General features: G+C 44.6%; 1 protein-coding gene and 1 long non-coding RNA gene across 2 annotated transcripts; both read right to left on the minus strand.

The window, feature by feature from the left end:
• Window positions 1-310: 310 nt before the first annotated feature.
• LOC117858482 (uncharacterized) lies at window positions 311-1627 on the minus strand. The gene has a single exon (XM_072294174.1). The coding sequence runs from the start codon at window positions 1234-1236 to the stop codon at window positions 613-615; it is 624 nt and encodes a 207-aa protein (XP_072150275.1). The 5' UTR covers window positions 1237-1627; the 3' UTR covers window positions 311-612.
• Window positions 1628-4803: 3176 nt separating this feature from the next.
• LOC117855660 (uncharacterized) lies at window positions 4804-6698 on the minus strand. The gene is made up of 3 exons (XR_004640536.2): window positions 6295-6698; window positions 6081-6175; window positions 4804-5188 (listed from the first exon to the last, which is right to left on the minus strand). It is a non-coding gene; the product is annotated as an uncharacterized lncRNA (long non-coding RNA).
• Window positions 6699-12151: the final 5453 nt, after the last annotated feature.

Consider the following 12151-nt stretch of genomic DNA (forward strand, 5'->3'; position numbering starts at 1 on the left):
CGAGTGTCTTTTTTGACACTCGGCAAAGATTCGATTTGCCGAGTGTTTTTTCTTTGCCGAGTGTTTTTAGCTTGGCACTCGGCGAAGAGCTTGTTTGCCGAGTGTTCGAAAAAAACACTCGGCAAAGAAAAAATACTCGGTAATTTTTAGCTTTCCGGTAGTGAGGACGAAGTTGAATTTCAGGTGATTGAAGTATAGGTAGTGTGTGGAGGAACAGTGGTGTTCCCACAGAAAAAATAATACTAACTCCGGTAACTAAAACCTGTCGTTTCAGACAAGCACTGCTGCTTTGTTTTGTGCTACTTTTCCATGTCTAAACGTCAAGCTTTCGTGACTGGAGGGTGTATTACATGATTTACATCTGACTTGGTAAGACCGAATATCAATCACTAGCTTTGAACTTTTGAGCAAGCAGCACATATCTATGTCTATACTCTATAGGGGCACTTTGTGCAACAACGACATCGGAGGTTTTGGTATGAGCACGAAAATGGTATTTTCCGAAGTAAAGAAAAGAACAGAAGAAAGGGACACAAACACAAATCTTGGCCTCTTGCGAGCAACATGTTGTTCCGTTTTACAATCGGTGAGGGAGGGAACGATTTTCCCGAGTCACGATGAACTGGCCGGAGCAAGGCTGAGATCCAGGTCCAGCCCCATCGCCGAGGCTTCCTCGGCCTCGGCGTCGCCATCAGCCGAAGCGCACAGCTCGTATGATCGAGCTCTGCTGCTGCCGGTGCCGCCGCGCAGGATCAGCGGCTCCGGGTGGCACAGGCCTGGTGCAGCAGCGTGGAACGGCAGGCTCAGGGTCGGCTGGTGCGCGAGGTACACCCAGCTGGGGACAGCGCCGGGCGCGTACGCATTCGATCCGGCGTGGCCCATGGCCACGACGTGCCCCAGCGGCGGTGGTGCGAAGTCCGCGGCGCAGAACGCCATGCCCGCCGCGGGCCCGGCGTCGGCGACGCGGGCGGCGAGCTGGCGCGCGCGCTTCAGCTGCTGCCGCTCCTTCTTGTGCGCGTTCTGGTGCCCACCCAGCGCCTGCGAGTTGGCGAATTCGCGGCAGCAGTACTGGCACTCGAACCTTCGCCCGCCCGCCACCGGACGGCCGTCCCGCGGCGGCGACGCATGCATGACAATGTCGGCAGCACCCCCGCCGCCCACATCGTAGCCGAAGATCCTCAGCGACGACGCGCTCGGCGTCAGCTTGGTGGGCTGGTCGCACTGTATGTCCGCCATGGATTGGTGAACACTACTCCTAGAGGAGCTCAATGATCAGCGTGTCAGGTCGTCGTTGCGGTTGAAGTGCTGGGGTTGCATGCGGCGAAGTGAAGGTGATGCATATGTAGCGCCCGGGGAGCGGCGGGAAGTCGTACCTGCTTGGAGAAAACGAGGAGGATGGATGAGAAGAAAACGAGGGGTTTGCACATCTAGCAAGATTGGAGAGTAGGTAGGTGAAGATAGAGGAGATGGCCACACGCAAGCTTCCAATCCAACTGGTAATGATCGTTCTAGAAATGGAGCATGCATGCCTGTGGGCTGTGGCAAGAAGCCATGTGTGTGCAAGTACATCTACCAGTACGCGTTCTTCCTGATGCCATTCTCGTATCGCTCGCTCCATGTAAAGGTATTGGTGTCATGCTGTTGTGACATAAAGGACACATGCGTGCATCATTTTCTTAGATAGGAGTAGTAGAGTGAGCGTGTAGCTTTGCGGGAACTTTGTCCTTTCTTGTCAATACCAACCACATAGAAGAAATATTGCACATCAGTTCCAGGCATCCAGCTACAAAACTTGCATGATGTAGTTCAGTCACTGGAGTGGTCGGCTAGAATCGTATTCAGTCAAAGGAACATGCATGTCAATAAATAACTTTCTGGCACAGACCAATTTTGGGTGAGTTACACGGACTTGTTTAAATTGTAATTTTCGAGAAAGATTTTTTTTCTTTATAATGTGAATTATGCATGGCCTCTTGAGGGTGCTTAACATAAGAGTAAAATCTATTTGTGGTGCTCAAAATTATCGCGGGGTACGGTGCTATCTAGGTCTAGAACTTGCAGATAGCACAAAGTGTTGTGCATACATAACAAAAAAAAAAGGATAACTTACACATGAAAAAAATACTTTCTAGATATGTTACCGGATATGTATAGCCCTCACGTTGTGGACCTCTACCATCAAAACCTTATTAAGAAAAGGACATGACCATCACTCATCAGGTCCCTTGGGTTTAGTTTTTTCCTTAATGCAACCTAAGTCTGCTAATGCAATGTTAGCCTGAAACAAAACACGTAAAAGCTAACCGGCCGTACGACAAGGACTAGGGGAAGATCTCCCTGGTATCTCTCCCGGCCCCCCACATGGAACAAGATGCGAACAAATCGTGCATGGGAAGGGACGATTTACGTCGCCGTCGCATAATCTTCCCAACCCTCGAGAAATCAAGCATGCTTTTGCTGTTCGATTGATGGATGTGTGCTCCGCTCCAACCGGCCGTTCTCGCTGGGAAAACAATCAAGCAGAGCTGCTACCACTCTTTATTCTGAAATGATCTAACCTTGTTAGTCTTCTCCTGGACCCCTAATCAGGGCCCTCCCTGTCGGCTGTCCATGGCTCTAATTGTCTTTTGCCCCATTGCCAAACACATATAGAACTAGAAGTAGTGTACACTATTCTGACTGAGGCCAGGTCAACGGCTACAGTACCACTGCTGCTACTAATAACCTCAGTGTAGTGTAGTTTAGGTTGCAATAGCTAGTTTTACAGTGATGTTGAAGGAAGACTGATTGGCTCATCACGGACCCTTAGCTCGAGTTTGTCGACAAGGCATCTCGTGGGTAGCTCTTGTTTTTGTCTCCGAAATTGTGTATTACTCCCCCTATTCTTATTTATCCCCATGAAGTTCTTGTTGTCTTAAGCCCTTTATTCATACATAGCACCAAAATTAATTGCATTTGAGCCTTCACTTCCAGTTCTTACTACACTTAAACTCAAGCAATGCGCATTGGAGACTGAACTCTTATCTATATAAATAAAAAGACAAATGCATGCCTACATCTGCGCTCAGTTTTCCTTCTCTTTCCTTGTGAACTTAAGTTAATAAAAACCTGGACAACGGTTTTGATACAGGCATGCACATACAGTTCTTGTTTGCTTCTTTTCCTCCCTAGCTACCTTTCTTTGTCTCCAAGACAGAATGAACGGAAGAAATGTGCTTGGAAAGTATTGGAGAAGCTGCAGGGACCTCAAACCAACCAAAAGGTTCGTTTTCTGGTACGACTCAAAGAGAAAATGGATTGCAATGATACTTCAGCTACTGAGCAGTGCAGCATCAGTAGTCCAATTAACCAGAGCAAGAGTAACATGACAATGGAAAATCAAGATTAGCTTACCGGAAGGAAAATTCACTAGAGAAAATGGATCGTAATGATACTTAAGCTACTGAGCAGTGCAGCATCAGCAGTCCAATTAACCAGAGCAAGAGTAACATGACAATGGAAAATCAAGATTAGCTTACTGGAAGGAAAATTCACTAGACACTTCAATTTCGGTTGTAGTACTAGTTATATCATCAAGATTATTTTTTGTTTATCCTATAGATGCGAATATGCCAAATACCTCTTAACTTCTATTTTCTAAATAAAGTATAAATAATTACAAGAAATGTGGCGCGCTTTTGTGGCCCGTGAATCTTGTTTTGTTCGGGAGAACAAATCTCAAGATGGAATCAGGGGCTTGTCACAGTTAAATAGTTTTCCAGGAATCTAGTCTTCTGTTTGTAGTGTTGGGTCAAAAAGTTTGGTCATCTTTAGATGTTGGGTGCTCGAATAGGTATAGTGATCTGCAGGTGCCCTATATATGATCATAAGTCATGTTACTTATATTTTAGAATTACGACACGTATATTATTTTTTTCATGTAGTTTGACTAACATATGTGGATTGACATCGTATAGATACATGCGTAAACATTGGAAGTATTTGAAACATCATTGATATCAGTGGTTCAATTACGATCGGTGGCTGATCTATAGGCGAGCAGCATCTGCTGCTTGCAAGTTGTAACGCGGCCTGCCATCTTTGGATGTGCTGGTGCCACCGCATTTGTCGTGCATTGTGAAAATGAGTAACTTCAGCATGTACAGAAGTTTGAAACAAAGTTCTAGTGCTTTATGGCAGCCGCAAATTTTAGCTACTTTCAAGAAAAGTTGTCTTCAAATGTTAGAAAACTGCAACATAATATTGTTCATTCTATCTGCAAGCTACAGAGAAACTGGCACCTTTCCTTTTCAAGGAAACACAAAAATACCATTACTAATCATACACTACATATGGTTACTTTAGGTGGATGACTTCAATGCTTGCATAATAAATGAATATTTTGACATGGCATAAATGGTAACTGGAGGCTTAGATTTTTCACTCGACGAGACAAAAGAAGGGGGCAACAGCATCCTTCATCAACTCCTTAAAATAGAGCGACGTTCAACCTGGAGCAAATCATTAAACTAACTATCAACTATTAGGCACTATATGAGGTATTGGGCATAGGTTTTTTTTTTCTTTTGGGGGCAACTTGCATCTGCAGCGAACTGAGGGATCTAGCCATCTAGGATAGGCTGAAGAACAAAGTGAATTTTTAGCAAAGTTGTAATTGCATGGCAACCAGCCGACCAGACACATCTTACAATTCGGTACATAATTGGTCAGATAAAAAAAGTGCTGGTAGCTAGAGAATCACCATTCACTTCTAAACCATGCATACCTAAATCTGGCAAAAAATTTCGAGCACAATCAAAAGAATAAAGGTATCAGATCTGAAAAGAATGTTTAAACTCATTTTCCAGGTTAATTGAACAGCACAATCCAACATAAACATTTCTTTTCAATCCTAGCAGCAATTATAAAAAGAAAGAAGTACCACCAAGTAGCATTGAGGAATTAAATTATGATGTCATACACTGTTCACATTTAAAGTTTGGGCTGGGTTAGTGAATCATCATTGGTACTTCGTAGCAACCTAGCTTTGAGTTGCACAGAGGAACCCTGGGACCAAGCACCTGGCGTGGGAGCCTGTAGGCATGTGCTGCAGGAGTGGTTCTGCCTCTATGGTGTGCCTATGTTTTGGTCATGTGGTACTGCTACTCCTTTTGCCCTCATGAGACGAAATGCTAACTGAATTTCCACCCTGCATTTGTAAAGGAACAAAGTCAGTATATACAATTATAATCACCACCTAATTTGACTTTAATGATTGCAGTAAAAATAGAGAAACCACATCAAAATTTAATTCAAATCCCATAAAGAGGATTAGCCTAGTTATTAGAGTGGACGCTACTAATTACTTATTGTTACTTGTGTTTGACCTAATAACCTGCACACATTGGAGTTGTACTATTGGATCTTATCTTAATTTACTTTGCAAATTAAAAAACTTAATGAATTATTTAGTTATGGCATATAGTTGACAATGTCATACCATAGACAACTCTCTTGGGCAATTAACCAAACAGGTTGGGAGCGTTCATAGTGTACATGAGAAATGCATAACCTGAGCAACTTTTCCATGTTCACATGGTAGTGCAGGGGGCATTGATGTTGCACTAGCTGCTATGGCCTCTCTACACACCATAACTTTATGCGCTGCTTGTGCAGCACATTAGTTGTAGCTTTTTTTTTTTTCACGAAGGTAAGCCTGTAATTTATCCAAGATGATTTGTGGAGCAGGAAAGGGGCACATTAGAGGTATCTCGTTTGAGTGATATAGAAGGAAATGGTGAAATGAACTCCTATTAAGACTTGAGTATGAAAGGAGGCACTAATTCGGTGATACTTCATACTTGTACTTGGCAGTTGCAATGCTAGCTCACCAGGTTCCAATAATGCAATACTCACAGAAGCATTCCAACAAATAGCTAGTGTGCAGCACCGCAAAAAAAAAACTTCAGAACAGCCAATAATAAATTTTACTGGAAGCACAATGTTTTGCATCATTCAGAGCAAAGCAGAGCTAGGATTTTAGAAGCCTTCAACAACGATTGAACCAGTTAAATAGAGAAATAAGCAGGGCAGGACGTTACCTGCACTCCAGCTTAGCATGCTCGGCGAGCCCGTCAAGTTTCCCTTTGATGGTGTTCGCCGTTGCCTAATCAAACCCAATCCCAAATCTCTCTTCCTGCAGCAGCAATAACAAATCTGTTTTTTTTACCCTTTTTTCACATTCTATAAGCAAACAGCATGGTAGGGGGAGCTGCACGAAGAGAGAGAGGCAGCCAGGGATGTCGATTCACTTACTCATCAGGAGTCCGACGGCGACGAACGTATGGACTCTGGAGATCCTAACGCCACCGCAGGTACGGCTAATGTCCGCGGACGCGCGCGCGTTGCGAGAAGACCATGGGCGCAGCGTGCCCAGGCACCATAGCGCCGCGCGCGGCGATGGGGCCGCACCTCATCTCGCAGCGGGCCTTGCCCCGCATCAAAGGAGGCCGCGCGCCGCCTAGCGGGAGCACTGGAGCGGACCCAGAGCGCGTCTGTGCTCGCAAGCGCGTCACAAGCCGCCGCCTGCCTGCCCCGACCAGCGACACGGAGGGGCTCACAGGGTGGACAGGCGACGGCATGGAGGAGAGGAGGCGGCGGGGAAGATGAGAAGGCGGGCAGGCGGCGATTACGCCGGGTCGTCAGGCCGCGAGAGGTCGCTCGTCAGCGGCCCGAGGGGTTCGAGAGGATTCGCGAGGAATTGGGTTTGCGGGTAGCTGGGTGAGGGATCCGAGCCGATCCGCATCGTACGGCCTACACGGGATCGGCGGATTGGACGGTTAACGGGTTATCGGGCAACGTGGATATCCGCATTGAGCTGGGAATGCACCAGCTCTAAAATGGAGAGATTCTAAAATAAAACTGGGCAAAACAGGTTATTCGGTCCAAAGGGTAGCCCTGCCCTGGCACAGCCCAGCCTAATCTGGAGCAAATCCAGATTCAGAACCAAACCAAGCCCACCTTAACCCTACTGGACGTGCTACCTTAGGGCACGTACAACGGGCCGTTGGAAGTCGTCTGGGAGTCGGTAGTTTTACAAAAACGTCCTCATCCGAGCCAAGCGATGGGCGCGCCGTCGTCTCGCGAGACGACGGCACGGGCTCGTGCTCCAACACCCCGCGACGACCTCCACACCCTGTTGTACAATCCATCTGCCCACCTCCGGATTGAGTGTAAAAATCAGCCCGCGCTGCTCCAACGGATTCCCCGCCGCCGCGCCACACCTCCTCCGGCTCCCCTCCCTCCGCGCGGGAGGCTGGATAGCTGGGCCGCCGTAGTGCTGGAGGACGACCAGTAGGCAGTGGTGGTCGCTGCTGGCGGCAGTGCGGCGGCGGCCATGAGTTGGAGGAAGGGAGACGGCGCGGATGGTGTGGCTAGGAGGTGGGTGCTGTTGCTCTGCGTCGGGAGCTTCTGCCTCGGCCTGCTCTTCTGGTGAGCTCGCTTCTGTATTTTGGGGGGAGCCGCCCCTCCTCCGCCTCCCCTAAAGCCGGCGGTGCCCGTCACGTGGCATGCCTCCGACGACGGCCTCAGGTTCCACGGTGAGAGGAGCGGGTCGCCGTCCTCGCTTCTGAAGTGCATTCAAGCAGCAGATCAGTTCTCATTCGGATTTCTCTGAATGTTCCATGCTCTATTTGTTATGTTCTTTCGGCCGTCCAAGGAATCCAATCGAGGTCTTCCAACATCAAACAATGTAAGAGTTAGTCAGTTACTTACCACAAAAGTCTGTTGTATTGACATCTTCTGACAGAAATTGTTTTATTGTCCAATTGGCAATCTGTTTTGCTGTTGTAGAGCATGTTGTCATATTGAGCGTGGTGATTACGCTCCTGCTGTTCCTCATCCAGCGATTTGGTGCTGTCTGACAATTTTTCCCTGTTCATATTTGATGAAATCTGAACATACGAGTATATGACTGAATGCTTGTGATCATAACCAGGTGCTGAAGCTATGTTTGCTGACTTGGGTTACTTCAACAAGTCATCAATCCAGGTAACACCTGACTGACTGTATAGAATTGTTTCTGAATAAGAGAGGAAGCGTGCATGGAGGAGGAATATGGAACACCTATAAATGATGCTGAAATGGAACATGAATATGCAGTACCAAGTGTAATGGAGGAGGCAAATAGCTCTGTTGATGATGCAGAAGTAGAGGAGTTTATTGTTGAAATGGCTGCAGAAGTTTCAGGTAGCAGTGGAGAAGAGATGGCCTGCGAAGCTTCAGGTAGTGGTAGTGAAGAGATGGCAGGCTTCGTTCAGAACCCAACATGGAAAAAAAATAGAGGATGGAGGATTGCATTGCTCTGTTAGGCTACAGTGGAGAAGAGATGGCCGGAGAAGCTTCAGGTAGTGGTAGTGAAGAGATGACAAGCTTCATTCAGAACCCAACATGAAAAAATACAGGATGGAGGATTATATTTATGCTTGTACGTCAAATTCATGTATCCATAATATAAGGCAGCATGCATTGCATTGAGTGAACAAGCAACAAAATAGCATACATAGATCATATTTATACCTAATCACCTTAATTTGAATGAATTAAATAACTTGCAGATAATTTAAAAGACAAATTATTGTACAAGCTGTCGGTTTCACTGTCTATATGTGACACACAAACGACAACTATCTAAACTGTTGAACGTGCCCTTAACCAGCTCAGCCTAGTGCCCTTGGTCTCACCGGACCAGAGCCAACTCCATTCCCATTCCCCGGCCCCACCACACCTTCTGTCATGCACGCGCAACCGTGTGACTCCACCGCACCGCTGCCTCTCCAACCAACTCCATCGCCGCCTCAAAATGGCGGCCTTGCTTTCTCACATTGGCTCAATTATGCCGATTTGCATCGTAAATGATTAAGGACTCAATAGGGAACATGATTGTATTATTAGGATTTGTAGTTCCACCGAAACTTTAGTGTTGAATCCTACTAGAAGTAGAACTCCAACTTACATGTATAAAAGTCTTGGAGAGAACTGTATAAACAAGGGAGGGATAGAGCCTCTAGGATTAGAAACAAGCCATAGGCAAATGCAAGGTTTCATTCAAGGCTTGTGAGATGCAATTAGGAGTGCCCAAAAGGGATAAGCTAGACAGTTCAAGTTCTACAATACTAGATTCTTGTATAGGTTAAGAATCAGAGGTCAAGTACGATTGTGAGGGTGCGACAATCGCTTGTACTCTTTCGGAGTTGTGCTTAAAAAATTTATGGTTGGCTTCGCCAAAATTCTTTTATCTTGTCGTGGTTACTTCAACGTCATTATTTATGTTTCTCTACGAGATTCATCAACATTGTCCTTGATGCGGTGCGAGCTCGTGTTGTACTCACAATATCATTTCAAATCCGGGGGCTGCTGTGCATAATGAGCAGTACCATATTCTAACAATCTCTGCATGACTAGGCGCACGGAACTGAGGGGTGCTAGGGATGACCCAAACACACCTTACCGCCGGGCGTGGAAATTTCTCTTATCGCTCCATCACACACTACTAGAAAAACACTAATTCATATCAATTCATCCGTGCCGGGTATAAATTTGCTGGGATGAATAAGTCATTCGTACATGGTTGTAAACGAGCCAGACAAATAATGAACCATGCTGGTGCAATTTTGAGCTGGCACGAATAATGATTATCCTTGCCGATTCGAAATTGCACCATCACAAATACTCCGAATAATGATTATCCTTGCCGATTCGAAATTGCACCATCACAAATACTCCATTATATGTGACGGCTAAAAATAGACCCGGCACAAATGCTCTTAGGATTATTTGTGCCGGCTTGAAATTGAGTAGGCAAGGATAATGGAGTATTTGTACCGGTGCAATTTTGAGCCAGCAATGATAACCTATTATTCGTGCTGGCTCAAAATTGCGTCGACACGAATAAGATTCCCACCTATGCAATTCGAACTTTAACTCGTATTCGGAAAGTCATAATTTTTATAGACAGACTAAGATGGAGATAAACTTTATAAAAAATGGTACGGCTCGACAAGACCAATAACTTTGTAGTTGAATGTATTTTTTGATTTGAGGTCATTTACATGCCCAAATAATGGATCAAAAATGTTAAGACAATAAGGGTCAAAAGGAATAGAACTTCCCTTTGCGTGCAGGGTACGTCGTGTAGGTGGGATGTTAAGGAGGTATCGCGTGAGGACGGAGGTCATGAGTTTGAAGGTTGGACTCCGCACGCATGCAAAATACACGTGACTTGTGAATTGCGACGCGCGAGTGTGAGGGGTGGCTCGAGGGTGGCCTCTAGGCCTAGAATATTTTTTGCATGTTTCGTTTATAAATTTCTATTTTTACTATATGTGCCCGTGCAAGTTTGCGGCATAATCAGTTATTCGTGCCGGTGCAATTTTTCATCGGTAGACACAATCCGCTATTCATGCCGACTTCGACCCCATCACGAATAGCCATCCGCAGTCGTATCGGCTTCATGGTGTTGGTTCTTCCACCACGACCATCTCCCCTTGATCGGTGCACTCGAATACCCCATGGGGGACAAGGGTTTACGTGAACCACCCCCTGCTGTGAACAAGATCCAGTTCTTCCACAACTTCTCTGCTCCCTTTGCTCACTCTCTGGATCAACTCAGCCTCAAGCGCTAGCACTGTAACACCTCAGGTATCACGCGACACTAGGATGCTACACAACTATACTATAAAATACCGAACTAGAAAATTTCGGTAGCATAAACCTTGAAACAAGCATAACATGGAAGCAACAATAGATAGACTATATATGAAGCGTGATTCTCCAACATAACAATCACATATCTTTACCAATATGGACAAGAATAAGGATAACCTAACATATCATAAACTTAGAGGAACACATATTGGCATTATGTCGGATTGTGTGAAAATGTATATTGTGCAGCCAACAAAAAATGGAATATCATTTGCAATGCCATTGAAGTCTACAGCAATGCAAAGCAACAACACATATCTCCACAACCAGTAGGACATACCATAAGCACCACTTATCATATTAGTTTCATTGCAACTATATTAAGCCAGCTTTCAAATGTCCATACAGTAAAGTATGTGAATAAAAAGGAGCTCACATGTAGTATAATTAAAATCTCATAAGAGTCATATCAAAGTGCATGTCAGCACAAGGGCATAATTTACCATAGTATATCATGACGTCACTTCGTCACATCCAACATTCATACCATTCAGAAATGCATATCAATGAACATGAACTCCTGCCTTCATACCCAACAAGGTATGAAGTTGCATCATGATACCAATTAGACGATGTTATATGCATATGCATATGAACTTCTACCTTCATATCCAAAAAGTATGAAGTTGCATTGTTATACCCAATAAACGATGTTGTACCAGTATCGTAGGTTCACAACATAACTCCAAATGCTATGCAATGGATTGCAATATGATGCAACCCCACAAGATAAATATCATCTCCAAAATTCAAATACCACATACTCCATGATGAAAAGAGAACAAGCCATGATAATATATATACAGAGGTGCACAAAGAGCTTATTTGACATAAATAGTATCAACCATGATTGAATGATAGAATCTCATGTATGCCAAGTATCAACAAAACAATTCTTCATATCACGTTATCTTCATTTCAATAGGTATATGATAGATTGTAAGTATTATCATTTTAAATATGGAGAAAAGCACCAAATCTGTAATCTAAGCCCAAACCATGTATATCATATTAAAAAGGAACTTTTAAAATAGAGCTAGTCAACCCGAAACTTAATTCTTATGTTTGAACATTTATATCCAAAGACTTCTAGAAACTACCTCTGACCTTACTCTTAACCCAAACTTCATTTACATGTTAGCACTAGGAGACAAGCGTAAATACCACACCAAGATTAACATTCCTCTAAAACAGACCCGTCAACTATGAAACCACTAAGGATTCCATAAACTTCTGTACAGTCAGGAAAAAACATATCATAGGATAAGTTACTAAGTATGCATGCCATATGTAAAATGTACTTTCATCCTCAACCATATTTTTAAAATTCCTCATCCATTCATCCATTCACTCATGTTAAAGTAAAGAGCTATATACCCACCATATACCTAAATCAGCAATGAAATAT

The sequence above is a fragment of the Setaria viridis genome, chromosome 5 (assembly GCF_005286985.2).
Source record: "Setaria viridis chromosome 5, Setaria_viridis_v4.0, whole genome shotgun sequence".
NCBI classification, from domain to species: domain Eukaryota; kingdom Viridiplantae; phylum Streptophyta; class Magnoliopsida; order Poales; family Poaceae; genus Setaria; species Setaria viridis.